Source organism: Leptidea sinapis, chromosome 3 (assembly GCF_905404315.1).
Source record: "Leptidea sinapis chromosome 3, ilLepSina1.1, whole genome shotgun sequence".
Lineage (NCBI taxonomy): Eukaryota > Metazoa > Arthropoda > Insecta > Lepidoptera > Pieridae > Leptidea > Leptidea sinapis.
Window position 1 is genome coordinate 13,821,239 of NC_066267.1, and position 20,890 is coordinate 13,842,128.

A 20,890-nucleotide genomic window follows, 5' to 3' on the forward strand; every position below is an offset into this window, starting at 1 on the left:
ATTTTATAATTTATATACTCTTGAAAGATAAGTTCCAAAGGCTTGTTGTATTTTATCGTATTTATGATGAACGTCAGCAAAATCTCTAAATATTAATTAATTGTTCATCTACCAAACAATTAGATCTGAAACAACAAACAACGTATTATTCCAACAATCCGAAACACGGAATACTTAATGTAGTCTGTCGCTCTAAGCGAAATTAATTCCCAACTTGTTAGACGCAAACGTCCCAGACAATAGACATTCAAACTTACATCAACATTCGCACCTATCCCGTGTCACAAACAAATCAAAAATGGCCGCCTGATATTAATGAGACAATGTCACATTTAGCCGGCTACAAAATGCCTCCGTACTCGCGAATAATTAAATCGTAAAGCCCCCTCCACATAGTCGGTAGCTCTCTATTTACTCCTTTTTCATTCAACACAATAGCAACTGCAATCTGACGTATTCACCATTATTACAACACTACTAAAATACAAACAAAAACAGAAATACACTCTAAATGGAATCAAATAAGATTCAATTTCGAAGGGCTGAGGTGTTTTGTATAAGGCGTATTCCACAGAAGCGATTAATTTGAGCGCAACGGACCGCCTCTTCAATATCACGTTTACACACATATCGTATTGTATTGCTATCTCACTCACACCGCGCCACTTATTAAAATTCCTCGCTCTGGCTATCTCGCTCGCTTGTAAGGCGGACTCTCACTCCAAAGCTGGCGTGATATCCAACGCGCCGCACGCGAATTTTGCGAACGTCTTTTTAAACGTATTCGCGATCGTAAAACACGCTTCCAAGTTTACGGATGCTTCGTATATCTGTGACGGCGTTGTGAATTAATAAACAGCTGTGATCAAAAAATGTGATCGAAGGTTGACTTGAAATAAAAATTGATAAGTTATAGGTTTATTAGTCTCGATATGTCCAACTTATCGGCTTAGGGATGGTGATTGGGAAATGTCAAATATATGAAATGAAGACATCGCTGGAAAGCGAGCGGTCTGAAGCCGCAGAAAGCGGTGCTAGAGGTAGAATATCGTTCAGTGTGGACTCGCTTTTAGGAAGTAAGACTGACGCACCAAGAGACACACCTGAAACTAATAATGACGTTGAGAGCAATTTAGACACAGATGATAGTGACGTAGACATAGAAGATGTGGAGTCTAATGTTGATGAAAGAGAAGGAAATGACGGGGATGAGATTGAAGGTAGGAGTGGAGTGGTGGTGCCTCAACCTATGTTGCCGAGATTGTACCAGGGTCCTGCACCTCCTGCTTGGCCGTTTGGTGCGTTTCCGTGGATGGCGCCCAACCCAATGTTTCGAGCTGGATCTCCCAACAGTAAGTAGTTTGTCAATTATATCGATTTTAATACAATTGGGGTAAAATAAAGGAATATTTGCCAACAGCTAAAGCTACGCACATGTCTACTGACCTTATTAATGTATCTTTAGGTTGGTATTCTGCTATGCTTCGTAGAAATTGAAATAACATAGGGAAATGAGAAATGACAAAACCTAAAAAAATGAATTAGCAAGCCAATTTAAATTTATTACATAAAATTATGAAAATTGTGATATGATCACCTTACAGAGGACTTAAATTCTTATTGGACTAAAGATAGAGTATAATTACAAATGACAAATTCGTCATATCATACGATAATATTATTTTTACATTTGTTTTCTTTCTTCTTTTTTATTTATTTAGAACATTGTCAATGAAGTCGACAGTTGGCACCAAAACACACAAGAATATTTTTAAAGAAGATTTTTCGATTAACGCGATACTAAAAAACTCCTTAAGGTTTTTGGGAACAAATTCCGTAATGAAGGTAATCTCTGAACTTCTGAGTCATTTATTTTAATAGTATTAATTGTACAGAAGGATATACGAATGTATGAATCAAGTGATGGCAGGAGACAACCGCCGCGAATACTCTCTATTTGTTATATATCCTGTGATTCTGTGCTACTGTGAGCGCTGCCAAATTGAAAACACCACGCAATTAATTTATCCCACATAATTACGAAGTACCTACGTGGAACATAAACCTTGAAACTCCCGAGTAAATATTCAATAGCACGGCAGTGCCTCCGCCAAATCGAGCAATATAAAAAGATTTATACCACTCTTTTTTCGAAGCGATTCATTCAGGACTTTAATAGGAAAAATAGAACTCATAGTTGGTTGGGTTGATCCAATTTTAAGTTTCAAATTCAATTGATAATTCGTAATTGAAGAACTGTTGCAAGTCAATCTTCATTACTTTCGGTCTTTGACGCCTATTTTTAAAACTCTAAAGGATCTTCTTCTGGAAGACGTGCAAGAGCTGAATTCAAAGCTTCAAAAAATAACTCACAGCATGCATCATGAACTGAAAAATATTACAATTAATTTCAGGTAGCTATTTTAAAACTTACGTTACTAAAAATAATTTAAAATAACACAAAAAATAAAACAACTGAAAAGGAATTATCATTTAAAGTACATTATGAACTAAAAATATTTCAACGTGAGAAAAAAAAAAACAAGACAAAAGAAAAATTTAATTAATGTCTACTTTGGTTAGGTGATTTTTATTATTAGAGGGGGCAACGAGCAATTGGTTTACCTGATGGAGAGTTAACAAACTGACATCTACAGCAATGCTTAGAGATGATATAGAATACACATACAGTTTAATCTGGCTTAGAAAGTCCTTCAGTCATATTATCATCACAGTAAAGTAAACTGGTCAGCCCAACATAGGCAACAAAAAGAATTGTAATTCTAGCCCACGGACTAGTAAAAAAATAAGGACTCCGTGTCACCTTACATAACAGTGTAGCACCAAAACAAGCCGATTAACGTGTAAATACATAGCCCCACGCACACACTTACAATACTACAAGCCGATAGGCGGCCATTATGAGAATTGTCATCGTCTCAATAAAATATTTTAAAAATGCCGTCGTGCGTTGTGAAATAGTGTAAAAACGATACTATATGAGTATCTGTATTATATGATTATTTAATGGAGAAAAAGTTGTGTAGCTAGTATCCCCTGTAACCGCACACACACTAGCATAACGGTGCTTCACTTGCTAATATCACGGCGCGGAGTCCTTCTTTTTTTACTCGTCCGTGTTCTAGACTTTAAAATAAAATTGTATTGATGTTGTCCGGGGTTTTTCTTTGCAGTTTTTTTCCCAGTTGACATTAAGTTTTTCCATAAACTGCAATAAGTAAGCTTATTAGATATAAGTTTCGATTTTTGTTTGTCATTAACACTTACCAGTGGGACGTTCCTTTTCACTGGATGCCGGCTAGATTCTGGGTATTACAAGGGTTCCTATTTCTGCCTTGGAGCAGTAATGTGTAAGCATTAATGTGTTTTGTTCTGTAGGGCGGCGTAGCTAGTGAAATTACTGGGCAATTACTTAACATCTTATGTGTCAAGGCGACGAGCGCAATTGTAGTGCCGCTCGGAATTATTTTTGCGTTTTCAAGAATCCTGAGTGGCACTGCATTGTAATGGGCAGGGCGTATCAATTACCATCAGCTCAACCACATGCTCGTCTCCTCCCTCGCTGTCATAAAAAAATACCTGAGTGGCACTTTGTGCCACTTTATTCTTGTGGGGAATTTATGAATAGATCGTCAAAAATGATATTGAGGTTTCTAATGTAACTTCTAAAATAAGAGAGTGATAAACCTAAAAAAATATATGATGTACAATACCATGCAAACTTCCATCGAAAATTGGTCTGAACGAGAAGTAGTTTTTTTTATATAGTGTAGGTATTTAAAAAAAACTACTTACTATTATTAAAACATCGATCAAAGTTACAACGAACTACAATAATTTTTATATTATGTTACTTGCTGCTACTATCTCTTGTATGAATCCTTTGTGTGAGTGAGATAAGATAATAAGAAATTGAGAAAAATATAATTTATATTGATAACAATTGAGATAATAAGAGATTGAGAAAAATATACCTAGTTAGGCGTTATTTTGCGGAAATCCATTAATATTCAAATGTTGTGAGCCAAATTGAGTGTAAATTCCGCTAAGATTCGTCTTCAATCAATTCGACACGTGTTTCGCCTCTAAACGAGGCATCCTCAGGAGATGTTGACTCGCCAAATTCTGGCACGAGACTCAATCTCAGTCTCAAGAAGGCTCACAACATTTGAATGAGAAACATATAAGTGGTGTTGATTGAGATTGAGCCATACGCTACGCTATGTAAAGCTTGGGTAAAGTTGGCTCGAGAGGACGTCGAGATATTTTCACTTTATTATATATTTTGTAAATATTACTGCTTTATGAATCATCATCATCATCATCAGCTGGAAGAGGTCCACTGCTGGATGCCATTCGCCATTTTGGCGCTGTTGGCTATGTAGCGAGGGTCTGCGGTACTTAAACTAGTGATGACAACTGCAGGTAAACAAATATCAATAGGAAATAAAATACTACTAACAAAAAAATATTATGTTGATTCCTGAAGTATAAATAACACGGAAAATGACCGAAATTATTATAAAAATACAAAAATACCTCAGAGTATTGTACGTTTCTCTCGCAGCCATTTGTATTATACGTCAAAATTAGTTCTCAGGACGCTCGCGAGTGGCGCTTCAAACAGACAAAAAAAATTTGCTGTCAAATATATTGATCAGCCTGTCCAATGTTAGTTATACAGGTCAGTGTTGTCGCGAGTCCAGAGGTTTTATCTCATCTAAAAATATAATATAATATATTACAAGTTTTCACTTCAAAAACAAACAATACTAATTTGGAATTTGCATTTTTTTACTAATCTCTCTGTCTAAGGCTTCCATTTACTTTAAATTATTTATTACTGTCGTCATTGTTACCTTAATGCTTTACTTAGATGCTTTGTGAAAAATCTTCCAAGCAAATAAAACAGGGATACATTTATAATATTAAGAGCATTGTTCATGATTTTTTACCACAGATAATGAAATAATTAGCATAGTAATTAAACACAAAATCGCTACTTAAAGTTCTTTGTTTGTTTTAAATAAAAAAAAAGATTTAGTGCTATTTTATATGCTTAAGTGTTAATGTATACATTTGAAACTGAATTTATTCTCATAAATCGAGAGTTCTTCCTTCGGTTGTACAGCAAAAACTGCTAAACCAATCGGAATAATACTTATACATAAGATGCAGCATGTTTCGGAGAATTTTTAATATACTATCTTAATATATATAAATTACGTGCCACGTTGTTTGTCCGCGATGGACTCCTAAACTAATGAACGGATTTTAATGGGGATTACTTCATGGAGTGCAGTTTGGTCCAACTTGAGACATAGGATAGTTTTTATTTCGATTAGGGACCCATAATTATTTTTATTTTCAATATTTGTTTTGTATGGACATATTTTCTATGAGAGAATTTAGTGACGCACGGTTTGACAGTTCCTCTGTGAAACAATTTCATTATAACAACAGGGGGCATTTTTTACGAAATAATTCTTGATGTTTTGAAATATTATTGGAAAATTCCTATAAAACAGTATTTTTTTTTATAATCTATAGAACAACGTCTGTGGGGTCAGCTAGTAATATTATATATATTTATTACTATTCGGAACCTTTATTTTTTTACAGTTTATACAATGAGAGGAATGAATTGTATAATTAATCTTCTCCCACCTATCTTTTTAACATGACCAATCCGTCCTTACATTTTCTTTCCTAGAACTGTCTCTCTCTTCATTTACTCCTCATCATCTCTTTCGTCACTGTTTCCTAATCCCCCACGAAGACATGGTCGCTCATGATCTCTCATAGAGCAATAGAGAGGGCTATGCTCGGAGCTTCCCTGCGAGATCGAATCAGAAATGAGAAGATCCGTAGGAGAACCAAAATCACCGACATAGATCAGATAGTTGCAAAAGTGAAGTGGCATCAAACATCAAATGAGAAGTATCCAAAATTTTGGTAATAAACATTCTCATACATTTAGTAAGTAGTTGTTGGTAGGCCTCCTACAAGATGGACCGACGATTTATGGAATAGGAGGACAAACGAGCGTACGGGTCACCTGTTGTTAAGTGATCACCGCAGCCCACAATCTCTTGCAACACCAGAGGAATCACACTCCTGTGATTCCTCTGGTGTTGCCGGCCTTTAAGGAAGGTGTACGCCCTTTTTTTGAAGGTACCCATGTCGTATGGTCCCGGAAACACCACACAAGGAAGTTCATTCCACAGCTATGTAGTAGGTAAGTGGAAGAAAGCTCCTTGAAAACCGCACTGTGGAGGACCACCACACATCCAGATGGTGAGGATGATATCCTAACTTGTGGCGTGTCGTGCGAAGGTGGAATTAGGCGATCTGGTTAAGATCCACTATAATTACAGCATACTTAAAAAAATTATAATTTCGATTCTACTTACAGGCAATCAGACATGCATGAAACATAATTTTATGACAATTGTTTGTCGGCTATAAGAATTATATAAATCTAATAAATATTTTACAACTGCTTCTACACACATTAGAAGAAAAATATATAAGAACAAATTTAAATTAAATTAGTAATTTAAAAAAACATACTTTTTTGACATTGATTGTCGGCTAGATACTAATAACGTATTATATCAATCTAAAACATATTCTACAACTATTTCTACACAAATAAAAAGAAAAGTACACTTAAAGATCAAACTAAAAACAAATTATTATTTAAAAAATTACAAAGTCTACGCTTAAATTCATTTTCAGAATTATGGTTAATGTCTTAGTCAGTTATCAGTTAATGATTACACCCTATGTATAAGAGAGAAATACCACTGATTCACTCACTGACTAACCACGAAAACTCAGATACTATAAAGGCTAAAAACTTGAAATTTAAATGGAAAATCCTTCTAGAACCTCGGTGTCATAAGATCTGGTTTTGAGAAATGACCCCTCAAACAAGATGAAATAGGGTTTGGAAGTTTGTATGCAAGACTAGGTATGTTTGTGAAGTTAAGAGACGATTTCGATATGTAGATTATCAGCAAAAAGTTAAATAATAAATAGCAATATAAAGTATTTTGGAAAATCCCCACTTATTTTTAAATAGAGTATATAGACATTTATATTTTTCTTCGAAGTTCGTATTGGAAAGTTTTAGTATTGTTGTTCTTGACTTGACATTTAGAAGGTAGGTAGGTTCTTCATAATCGGTATAAGTGTCATATAAGAAATACTTTTTGAGAAAATCCCCCCCTAAGGGGGTGAAGTTATATGAAAGCCCTTGTTTTTTGAAGTTTGAAACTTGAAAATCAACATTTAGATTATAACTGCTTTTAAATAATAAACGTTTCGTCGTAGTATATAATATCTATCTTTATAAAGAAAAGAATAAAATTTTTCTTTTTTCCAGGATTTTCTCCAAAATTATAAGTCGTTTAGGTCCCCAGAGTCAGCTCACCAGATGGTTTAGTTATCCTTCAACCCGAAAGAAAAACTAGAAATATTGTTTACAGGAAAGTTTAAAAAAATACGACATACCATCAGATAAATTATTGTAGTTAAAATATCTAAAATGCTCCTCCAAAAGGCAAAAAGTCAGCGTATGTATGTGTGTGTGTCATTGTTACTCTTTCACACAATAACTTCTGGACGGATTTAGGTAATATTTAGAATGGAGACAGATTATACCCTGGATTAAAATATAGGTAACTTTTCTAGAAAATCAGAGTTTTCCCACAATATTTTTTAAATACCTATTTCCACACGAAATAAAGCACCAAGCAAGTAGTAATCATATTATAAAATTTGAAATTAAATGTAGAATAATTTATGAAAATTTACTGAACAGAATAATTTAAGTAATCAAGTTCTCAATTAACATATAATTAAAGGTTATAAGGATCAATTTTTAAATATATTAGCGTAACTGCGGAATACAACAGAACAGCAAATTATTTTAGAATATTTTCTTTAATTTATTTAAATTTTAATGCAAGTATCTGAAGCTGCCCTTAATTTGAACGTGTATTAAAAAAAAAGTATTTCGCTATCTATTTTTTGTTTCATCGCAGTAAAAGTTTTCTCAAACATGTAGAAAAAAATTAAAAAAAAAACATAAACATAATACCAAGCTTAGCTAATTATCCGAAATAAGAAGGTACCTAATTTGGTTATCATCCCCACCATCTGGATGTGTAAAGTTCCTGTACAGTGCGGTTTTCAAGGAACCTTCTTCCACGTACAACCAAGCTGTGGAACGAGCTTCCTTTTGCATTGTTTCCAGGACGATACGACATGGGTACCTTCAGTAAAACCGCGTACACTTTTCTAAAAGACCGACAACGCTCCTGTGATTCCTCTGGTGTTGCAAGAGAATGAGAGCAGCGGTGATCACTTAACACAAAGTGACCCTTACGCTCGTTTGTCCTCGCCTTCCATTTCTTCAGTCATCGTGTGAATTGAAGGTAGTGTTGGCTACATCAGATTTGTTCTCGAACTTACAGCCACAAGTAAATAGCTAAGTAGCATTTAAATATGGTCGCAGACTTGGTCACTAAGTATGGGCCTGATGAGAAAGCTAATGGTCACTCAGAGGGCAATGGAGAGGGCTATGCTCGGAGTTTCCTTGCGAGATCGAATCAGAAATGAGGAGATCCGTAAGATTACCAAAGCCACCATATAGCCCAAATGATTGCGAAACTGATGTGGCAGTTATCAGGGCACATAATTCGACGGACACATGGCCGGTGGGGCAGTAAGGTCCTTGAATGGCGACCACTTACTGGAAGGCGCAGTGTTGGTAGGCCCCTCACAAGATGGACCGACGATCTGATCAATGAACACTCCCCGTGATAAATGCGGTAGAAGACACAATAATGAATATCCACTTATAAAATAATACTTAATTATTTATACTGTACACTCTAGCATGCGTTCACATAAAAATTTAAAACTGTACAAGGTCAAATACAAATTATCTTTTAAAATTACAAATTTCACTGCCGAAACTTTTAGTTGTCGTCAAAGTCATGAGGTTAATGTTAGTATTGTATTCAAATTAATTTGGTTGTTTTATTTATTAGATGATTAGGCAAACTAGACTTAGAATATACTAGCGACCTTCAAATTAATTTATTTATACGCCCCTGCGTAGCTACCGCCGTATCTAGCGTATCAATTAAAGGGGCCCCCCGGACCACGGGGGCCCCGGACGTGCGTAAGCAAAAGTTAAGAAATACTTCCTTTTATTTATGAAAATTAGGGACGAGACGAGCAGGACCTTCAGCTGATGGTAATTGATACGCCCTCCCCATTACAATAGAGTAGAGTGGCTCTACAATTGCGCTCACCTTGAGACAGATGTTAAGTCTCATTTGCCCAGTAATTTCACTAGCTACGGCGCCCTTCAGACCGAAACACAATATTGTTTACACATTACCACTTCACGGCAAAAATAGGCACCGTAGTGGTACCCATAATCTAGCCAGCTTACTGTGCAAAGGAGGCAACCACTGGTACTGCTTGCTTGGTGCTATTTGCTGCTTGCCGAAAAAAAAGGCATGGAGAATGTATATTTAATTTTAATTGCTTGTAAAAAATTTGGAGAAAGTGACAGATACATAATTATTATGAATAAATATTTCTCTTAATTTTATGCAAAATTTTTTTTTTCTTTTGTGAGAAATCTTTACCTTTATTATACGGGGCCCCGCCAAGGCACGCTACGCCACTGGATTATATGTTATGAATAGTTGCTACCAAAGACTATGGGCCTTAAAAATCTTGAATTAGAAAACCGATAGGTACGAGGCAGGCGGGAATCGAACCGGTGGATCCGTGGTGAAAGTCGACGGTTCAACTTAATGCGACAATGACGCTTCGGGATAATTGTTGCCTTGTTAGTTTTAGGGCCTCGTTCACCATGTCCAAGTAAAGCAAAGATTAGTTACTTCTCAATTAACGTGAATTGGAAGCAACATGTTATGAGTATATTTTGCCAATTTCACAATCGAAAATTATGTCTTGAGTAACTACTGATTGTTTAAGTGAGTAATGAATCTATCATACGTCATATTCGTTCAATTTTATGTCAAATATCACTTGTCAAACGTTATTGCAGATTGTCATTTATGATTTTGTTGAATGTTGAGCGTTGATTTCACTGTTTAGCGCACGCTGTTTGTATCCTTTGAAACTAGAAAGCATCTGGAAATAGTATGATACAGTTTTTGTTATTTAGTGGTAAATAACCACTAAATGTGTAAATGTGTGAATATCATTATCTATCTATGTATATAAAAATGAATTGCTGTTCCTTAGTCTCGCTAAAACTCGAGAACGGCTGGACCGATTTGGCTAATTTTGGTCTTGAATTATTTGTGGAAGTCCAGAGAAGGTTTATAATAAATAGGAAAATGCTGCTACATTAAAAAAAAACAACAAATTTGTTTTTCCTTTGATGTGTCCATACATAATTTCTATGAGAGAATTTATTGCCGCACGGTTTGACAGTTCTGCTGTGAAACAATTTCATTACGACAGCAGGGTGCATATTTTACGAAGTAATTTTTGGTGTTATGATATATTATTGACAAATTCATAGAAAACATTATTTTATTTATTAAATACAGAAGAACGTCTGTCGGGTCAACTAGTTATGGATAAAATTAAAAGAGAGAGAAGTGCATAAAACAACAACTGATAATAATAGTAGGCACATAATATGTATAATGCAAGTGTCAAGTAACCGTGCTAATTGGCAGAAGATGCGGCAAGTTACTTACGGGACAGTTAATCTTAAGATTAGTGTTACTTTAAGGTCGTGAAAATCGCATGTTATGTTACTATTGACTTTACTCAGTGTTTAGCTTACTTGATAGTTTAATTTTTTTTGATAGTTTGAATGTGGTGAAAGAGGGCCTTAGAGTAAGATTGGATTCTACAAAGTGGCTGTGCGAAGCAAGAAAGTTTCACGCGAAACGTGCAATTGTGGAAATCAAATCAAATCAAAATCACTTTATGCGTATAGGTCAAGGAAATGACACTTATGAATGTCAAGTTTTCTTTTCTGGTTTCATTTACAGCCACTTCGCAAAAGGTTGAGTTTTAATGAGAAGAAGTGGCAGTGAACTCGTTGCCACTCTCTTAAATGAACATGTACAGCTTATGAAGACGACCTGCATAGCCGAGTGGTTAGCGATCCTACCTACTAAGCTAGAGGTTCCGGGTTCGAATCCCGGTAGGTGCAAGCATTTATATGATGAATATGGATGTTTGTTTCCGAGTCATGGATGTTTAAATGTATTTATGTATGTTTATATGTATGTTTAAGTAAGTATATTGTATTAAATATATCGTTGTCTTGTTACCCATAACACAGGCTATATATGCTTAACTTGGGGCAAGATAATTTGTGTAAAAAGTGTGTCAATATTACTATATTAATGAAAATGTATATGTAAACTGACGCAACAAAACTACTCAAACGTCAAATACTTAAAAGTAATGCTTCACACGAGTATGTCAAAAAAAGTTACTGTAAATTAATACGTAAAAATTAGAATTATTGAGTACAGGAGATGCATCAGCCTACACAAGTAAAATATAATCCATAATTTTTGTATGTTTGTGAGATATGAAAGTAATATTTATCAAAAGCTTTGACAATGAAAATTAGAATAATTAATTATAAGTAACGTATGTGTATACTTGCGGATTAGATTCGCTCACCACTCAAGGTTATGCGTAAGTCTCAATTTAAAATAGTACTATATATAGAATATCTCTGGACCTCGCTGGAACGTGACGCCCCCTCCTGTTCCTATTTCACCCCCTCGCGCTCGTCCTGCTGTGTCAGTACGGTATGCAGTTTCATTACCGTTAGGTACATGTCGTGATATTTTCGTGCTATCACTACTGTCTTTTGATGTTTTCATTATTACGTTTTGACTTTTGTTGATAACAGTTTCTGTTGTTCTGTGTCGCTTTAATAGTACTACCAGAAAAATAAATAAATTTTTAATTAGCCCAGTTAATTTATTGATAATAATCAGCATCACAACATAACAAATTCACATCTATTTATTATACTGACAAATATATATAAAAATGAATTGCTGTTCGTTAGTCTCGCTAAAACTCGAGAACGGCTATACCAATTTGGCTAATTTTGGCCATGAATTATTTGTGGAAGTCCAGGTAAGGCTTAAAAGGTGAGTAAATATGAAAATTCTCGGAATAAAATAAACATAAACTAAAATTTTGTTCTTCCTTTGATATGTCCCCCGTCGTTCAGAACTGAAAGAATAGTTTAAAACAAATAACTAATTAGAATCTCTCAGGAGATAAAATAAATAAACTTAATTTTCGCTAATAGTTGGTAAATTAACCGCTACGTGCGAGAACTTTATTGACTTCGGTTATCCATTGTGATAGTGACGTTTCAATTCTTAAAAAACATTATTTTATTTATTATATTCAGAACAACTTCTGTCGGGTCAGCTAGTTAATAATAATAATATCCTAGTGTTGCTTCGAATGGCGACCACGTACCGGAAGACGCAGTCTTGGTAGGCCTCCCACAAGATGGACCGACGATCTGGTCAATATCGCCGCAATACCTTGGATGAGGGCAGCGCAGGACCGATCGTCGTGGAGATCTTTCGGGGAGGCCTTTGTCCAGCAGTGGACGTCTTCCCGCTGATGGTGATGATGAATGAATGAATGATGCTTGTTTTGCACACCGTAACAAAGTGACGTCATCGACGTAAAGTCCAGAGACAATGTAACCGGATAGTAAGTATATAGGTGTAATATGTATGACGTTTTGAATCGGCTAAAGAAAGCATTAATTTGTACTGTCACCGACGCCCCGTCTAGACAAGCATCATTAATCAATGCACGGACATATTATTAACTTCTATGTATCATTACTGTGATGAAAGAGAAACTGTGATAACTTACTTGTCAACTTAACCAGTGGGAGGCTCTTTTGCACAGGATGCCGGCTATATTATGGGTACTACAACGGCGCCTTTTTCTACCGTGAAACAGTAATATGTAAGCATTACTGTGTTTCGGTCTGAAGGGTGCCGTACCTAGTGAAATTACTGGGCAAATGAGACTTAACAGCTTATGTCTCAAGGTGACGAGCGCAATTGTAGTGGGAATTTTTGGGTTTTTCAATAATCCTGAGTGGCACCGCACTGTAATAGGCAGGGCATATCAATTACCATCCTGCTGAACGTTCTGCTCGACTCGTCCCTTACTGTCATTAAAAAAAACTTTTTGTTTTGATTGCGAGAAATTGACCGGTTCAAGATACGGTTTCGGCAAAAATCTAGCTTCGCACCGAAAGCACATTATGCATTTAGATAGATCAAGGAAATTAAACTTATGAATAACAAAAGTTAAACTTTTTACCATTTACCACCACTTTGGAATAGTTTGAGTCTTATTAAGAAGAAGTGTCAAGAACTCATTGGCATTCTTTTAAATCAACATTTACTATTTTAATCAATATTTTCTATTGTATATTTGATCAAAAAGAGCGCAAAAAAATACTGGGAGAGTTTCTTGCGCCGCTTTGTCTCTCTGAGAGCGCCATTTGTTTCCAAAGCGGTAGTAGTGTCTAGTATATTAGAAATGACATCAATAGAATTCTATAGGAATGAATTTTGAGAAAATAAATGCCATAAAATAAATACAATATTATTTTAATTGCATTTGTATGTAAAGTGTTGAAACAGAAATACTCAAACAACTACTTACTCAATGACTACCACGCGTAAATTAAAAAAATAATGTAAATTTATGAAGGTATTTTGAAAGCATTATATTTAAGATTAAATAAGTATAAATATATTAAGTATAATTAATTTTAATAATATATTGACAAATTTTACACAAACTATCTTGCCCCAAGTTAAGCATATATAGCCTGTGTTATGGGTTACAAGACAATGATATATTTAATACAATATACTTACTTAAACATACATAAATTCATATAAACATACATAAATACATGTAAATATCCATGACTCCGAAACAAACATCCATATTCATCATATAAATGCTTGCACCTACCGGGATTCGAACCTGGGACCTCTAGCTTAGTAGGTAGGATCGCTAACCACTCGGCTGTACAGGTCGTCAATATCAAGTCGATTTATCGAATAGACGATGGTCAAGCCACCACAAGTAGCCCCGTTTGCAGCATAACGCATGGACCAGCCATCGCCTCCCTCGATCATATTTTAGGGAACGACCCACACCACGATGTCGCCACATGACTGCATCAGCTTCGGCCGGACCGATATTCTGTGTTCGCGAATTTTACTGACAAATTTATGTCCTAAGAGTTGTTAACATGTTTGTTAATTTTTAGAAGTAGGTAATATTGAAAGAAATAAATAATTATTTTTTAAAAACTTCGTTCAATATTTTTGAGAAGTAAAACTTCTTTAGGCACTACTTGAGAGAAACTCAAATTTTTTTCTCATGAAAATATCGCTCTATAGTTTCTTATACATAATAGGTCATTTTAAGCTATGATATGCCAGCACGTCCCACGCGCCTGCAGGGTTGTTTTGGCGCCAAACCCGGCTCCGACCAGTTGAGACGCTAAAACCACTTCTGTTTACAATAGTCGAGGTATCATTAAGCGGTTTGCTAGATAAACAAGCTTTGGTTATTGTAAACAAAAAACGTGATTTATGATAGATTCGTGCTGTGATATCGCCGCTCTTTCAGAGTTAAAAAGAAGTAACTGTTTGTATATGTACATGCTAATAATATTGCATAAGTAATTTGGCTGTAGCATATGAACCGAAACTACCCTCAGGCCCAAATTAAAAATAGACTGCGAGAAAAAACCAACCCACCTACGGTATGGGGACACAGTAAAGGATGCAGGCAAACAAGAAATTCCGGCGTCATTAATGAGGTCACAGCTGCCGGCCCGCCATCTATGTAACAAAGCCAATATTATCAAAATTCTCGCGTGGATAACAGTTTATATGCTTACAATCCTCGCTATTCAGTACTAATCTGAATAAATGAACCTACATAAAAAAGTACAAGCTATAAGAATAACTTTTCTGAGAGAAGTACCAATAAAATGCGGCACGCCATGCCAAAAAACTTGTTTAAATTCAAAGAAAAGTGGTAGTTCAAAAAGGTTCGGCAGTGTTAACTATAACCAACAGCAAGCATTAGCAACCTACAAATAAGACTTAAGGATATGTGTAACAGGATTAAGTAGTGTACATAGCTCGAAATGCTTTCACCACAAAACTTGTCTAAAAACACCATGTTTGCGTGTTTTCTGCTTACTCTTCGCCATAATGGCCCAATCAAGCAGCTAAGTTTTTTTATGAAAATAAGGGGCGAGACGAGCAGGACGTTCAGCTGATGGTAATTGATTCGCCCTGCCCATTACAATGCAGTGCCGCTCAGGATTATAAATCCTACAACTGCGCTCGTCACCTTAAAACATAAGTTGACAAGTCTCAATAAAGTGCATTAACAGCTAAACTAAGTAACTAACTATAAGTAATTTTGTTTGATAATGTCTTACTCGATCATTGAATTGTCATTTTTGAAGTAATAGAGGGTAAACCGCTTCGTAACGTAACGCGTTACGGCGCCAGTCTTGTGTGGCTTCCCTTTCTCTCAAGCATACGCCAGCGCTAGGCAGGCTCTTCGTCTCTCACTCTAACCAATTGTTACTTTTATAGGATTACATAATGATACTAATAATGTACAAACACAAAATTCTAATGTACATATTCAAGAATTGCAACTAAAAATAAAATATATTTTATCAGTGGGAGGCTCCTTTGCACAGGAAGCCGGCTAGATTATGGATATCACAACGGCGCCTTTTTCAGCCGTGAAGCCGTAATGTGTAAACATTAGTTTTTCGGTCTGAAGGGCGCCGTAGCTAGTGAATTTACAGGGAAAATGAGACTTAACTCAAGGTGACGAGTGCAAATGTAGTGCCGCTCAAATTTTTTGAGTTTTTCAAGAATCCTGAGCGGCACTGCATTGTAATGGGTAGGGCATATCAATTACCATTAGCTGAACGTCCTGCTCGTCTCGTTCCTTTTTTCATTAAAAAAATTAATAAAACATTATATTAAATAATAACCTTATATTATATTACATTTATTATACCTATTCCACATAATTTCAATATTAAATAGTTCAACTTAGATTAGGTTAAGTTATCACTTCTGTTTGGTTTCCCGAGATACACACGTTTTTATTTCGTACTAGCTGACCCGACAGACGTTGTTCTGTTTATAATAAATAAAATAATGTTTTTATATGAATTTGTCAATAATATATCATAACATCAAAAATTACTTCGTAAAATATGCACCCTGCTGTCGTAATGAAATTGTTTCACAGCAGAACTGTCAAACCGTGCGTCAATAAATTCTCTCATAGAAATTATGTATGGATACATCAAAGGAAAAACAAATTTGTTGTTGTTGCAAAGGAGAAACAAATTTAGCAGCATTTTCCTATTTATTCACCTTTTAAACCTTCCCTGGACTTCCACGAATAATTCAAGATCAAAATTAGCCAAATCAGGCCGGCCGTTCTCGAGTTTTAGCGAGACTAACGAACAGCAATTCATTTTTATATATGTATTGTAATAAACAATTGTTGTCAACCCGCTAAAATTGGTCGTACATAATTAAATAATATATTCCTCGTAGATAATTCAAGGCATTAACATATCGAGTGCTATTTAATTAAGGTCTCAAAAAAATATAGGTATAATATAGCGGCTGTTAATGTTAATAGAACCATTAAACAAATATCTTAATTTAAAAAATATTATAATATTCAAATCAGACACACGATTTAAAACAAACTACAAAACTACCAAAATTAAATTTCGAGCAAGTTGTCAAAGAATCGTTTGTCAGAGGCGACATTACGACACACGGCATAAAATTAGTTTAATTTATTTAATTATTATACAATCGTAAAATTGATAATGTATTGCTTCTTTATTCAGTTGATTAAAAGCATTTGTTAATTTTCCTTAATGACATTTAATTATTACAAACGCTGACAGCTAATCGAAATAATTTGAATGAAGAATAATATTTTTTTCTTCGTTCCATTTTACACATAAGAAACTATTCGTACTCTTTGGTAAGACACTCTTTGTTACTAATAAAATGTAGATTTATATAATACTAGCTGACTCGACAGACGTTGTTCTGTACATAATAAATAAAATACTGTTTTTATGTATTTGTCAATAATTTTTCATAGCATCAAGAATTATGTATTTCGTAACATATGCTCCTTGTTGTTATAATGAAATTGTTTCACAGCAGAACTGTCAAAGCGTGCGTCAATAAATTCTCTCATAGAAAATATGGCCATATAAAACAAATATTGGAATAAAAATAATTATGGGTCTCAAATCAAAATAAAAACTATCATATCTCTCAAGTTGGACTAAAACTACACTCTATGAAGTAATCCCCATTAAAATACGTTGTTTAGTTTAGGAGTCCATCGCGGACAAACAACGTGTCACGTAATTTATATATATTAAGATATAGTAGCGTGTTTTTGAAGTGAGAACTTCTTTAGCAAGGTGAGCACCTTGTTTTATGAATACTGATTGAAACTGAGCTGTCACTCGCGGATACGTTACGCTCTTGTGGATAAGATCGGTGATAGTGACTTGAAGTTAAGTGATCACCACCGCCCACTTTCTTCTACAACTCCACAGGAATCACAGCGGCGTTTTAGGAGGGGGTATGCACTTTCTTGAAGGTAGGTATACTATGTCGTATCGGCTTGGATTGTACAGTTTGTACCTTGTTTCATAAAAATTGCACTGTGGAGAAACGCCACACATCCAGTTGGTGGGGATGATATCCGAGTTTGTGGTGTGTCGTGTGAAGGTAATCTTTGGCGGCAAAAATTAGGTAACACGGCTTTTCGGAACACTTCACACAAGACACACAATAAAGTGATATCTCTACGCAAATAATCTGTTTAAATTACATTAAAATAACACATGAACCTTAATGTGGCACGGCAATCATAAAGTATTGGTAAATCAGACCTGTAAGAGGACAGATAAACTACGTTACATGTTAAACACGAAAGCGTAGTAACTCTTTGAGTCTATGTATCGTGCCAGATTTTGGCGAGACAACACGTCCTGAGGATGCCTCGTGTAGAGGCGAAACACGTGTCGAATTGTTTAATGACAAATATTGGCGGAATTAACACTAAAGAAAACTCAAATCATTTATATAATTATGGATTTCCCCAAAGTTACTTCAATAAATTTTCTTAAAAATACTCTTTGAGAAGCTTGTATTGTATTGAATGTCTGCAAGACATCTCAAGTAAATTTCCTAATATGCAAACATTTGGGTTGAGCAGGTTATGAACTGTATAGTAGATCCTGTAGATGAAGCAACAACAGTTGGAAGAGCACTCGCACGGAACGCAAGAGGTCGTGGGTTCGAGTCCCGCATCGATCATAAAATTTTGTTTTCAAATTGTATTTGCTTATAATATCGTTGGTTTCTTTTCGATATCTTCTTTCTCTTTTTCTAAATGTTTTGATGTGCCTTTTTAAGTGCTGTCTTACGTATACTTGTTATGTATACTTGTTTAGCTTTTTATATTATAGAAATCTTTAAAAATTATTTAATTAATTCACTCGTGCTTAAATTTATATATCTAAGCATTTTCTGCAGATTTAATTTAATATATTAATATTTTTTACGAATTTCCATCAAGGTTAACAATGACGTTTGAGTATTTTTGTTGCATCACTTTACATATATTATTGTAATTGAAATTATTTGTAAAACTATGGTGTAAATGTTCATTTAAAAGAGTAGCGATGAGTTTCTTGACACTTCTTCTTATTAAAGCTCAAACTTTACCTTAGTGGTGGTAAATATAAAAAAAAACTTGTGACATTCATAAGTTTCATTTCCTTGACCTAATTGAATTTAAAAAAAACGACTGAGAAAATTATTAATTTTCATCGCCATATATTGTTTTTCTCTTAAAGAAAATAAGAGGCGAGACTAGCAGGACGTTCAGCTGATGGTAATTGATACGCCCTGCCCTTTACAATGCAGTGCCCCTCAAGATTCTTCAAATACACAAAAATTCTCAGCGGCACTACAACAGCGCTCATCACCTTGAGACATAAGATGTCAAGTCTCATTTGGCCAGTAATTTCACTAGCTACGGCGCCCTTCGGACCGAAACACAGTAATGCTTACACATAACTGCTTCACGGCAGAAATAGGCGCCGTTGTGGTAGGTACCCATAATCTAGCCGGATGGCATGGAATCTAGCTGGCAAAGGAGCCTCCCACTGGTAAAGTCCACTTCTTTTATTCTGAAGCATACTGGTTAGTTATTGGTACTTCGTGCGTGGAATGTGGCTTCATCGTTATTACTGCAGATTCTACGTCTACGAAACTGACTCACCGGCATGATATTTATTATTTAACCTTTTATTTATAATTTATAATTAAATAACCTATTTTAAATTTAAATCTAGCTAGGTTTCAATTTAAAAAAAAGTAGTTTCATCCGTGTTTTAATGAGAAACTGCTACAATAACATTAGCATGCAAAGGTAAATTACGATAATGTATACAAGACTATAATAGCTTAAATGGGACATTGGGTGATCCAGAAAGCAGAAGACCCCGGTTCGAATCCAAATATCCTATTAGTTTTTTTTTTGTTCAAGTTTTGTACATTCTTAAAAATCGGAGCATGGCTCGGTCGTCCGGATATTAATTCATATTAATTCTTAAGAGAATACATTCAAATAGATTGAAACTACACAGGCGTGGCTTAACCACGTGGTATCTTTCACTCCAATAGAACGTAAAAGATACAGCAAAAACAATTAGTGGTAATAATAAGTGGTAACACCAGAGGAATCACAGGAGCGTTGCCGGTCTTTAAGGAAGGTGTACGCGCTTTTTTTGAAGGTACCCATGTCGTATCGTCCCGGAAACACCGCACAAGGAAGTGTTTCAAGAAAAGCTTTAGAAAAATATAGTATATATATTTTGAGAATCTGAATACTCATTGGTCAGTTAAAGATCAAAACATATGGCGAACAATCGCTGTTGTAAAGTGTTCTTAAAGTGGCATGTATTAGTAGAAGACAATATGGCTCTAAAAAGTTCAAACAGTCAAATATTTTTAATTCAAAATAAGATTTTATTGAACGTGAAAAACTATACACTACACCCATTCGAAACAATGTGCCACAGAACTGAGAAAAGCGGCCGCAAGAAATTCAGCGGGCATTCTTTTCATAAAAATATGGATTACCATGTAATATCGTACAATGAACATTTATATTTAAATTGCATGAGAGTGTTCGCGCTATTTTCAGTGATCTGTGGTATTATTAGATAAATCATCATTGTTATAATAACCTTTAGATACGTTTTTTAACAATTGTTTTAAGCTTCGTAACACGTTTGTTTTGAACGTTTTCTGGGATAATATTGTAATAGTTATTTATGCAACTGTTGCGTAATAAGGGGTATTAAAACACGAATGTGTACATGAGTGTTTTAATACCTAAATATCAACAGTTGCATACAAGACTTTATCTACACCCATAATATGAATCCTCTATAAAAGATTCTGAAACAGATAACTTACTGCTAACATTAAAAAACCCCATCCTAGTAACCATAATATCATCCAAAGGAATATGGTGGTGGTGTTATTATGAAAACAGATGATGTAATGTTGTACTGAATTTCATTACAACATTCGTTCGGATGATGTAACTGTTTTAGAATCTTTAATAGAATATTTAAAGCTTGGGTGTAATAAAAGCATAT

General features: G+C 35.0%; 1 protein-coding gene across 2 annotated transcripts in view; it reads left to right on the plus strand.

Annotated features, from left to right (window-relative positions):
- The first annotated feature begins 738 nt into the window (after positions 1 to 738).
- LOC126979572 (homeobox protein MSH-C-like) overlaps positions 739 to 20,890 on the plus strand; it is a 49,015-nt gene continuing 28,863 nt past the window's right edge. For both annotated transcript variants that reach the window (XM_050828945.1, XM_050828946.1), the window contains exon 1: positions 739 to 1,352. In XM_050828945.1, the coding sequence (XP_050684902.1) occupies positions 956 to 1,352 (397 nt within the window). In that variant the 5' untranslated portion in view covers positions 739 to 955. The remainder of the gene's footprint in view (positions 1,353 to 20,890) is intronic.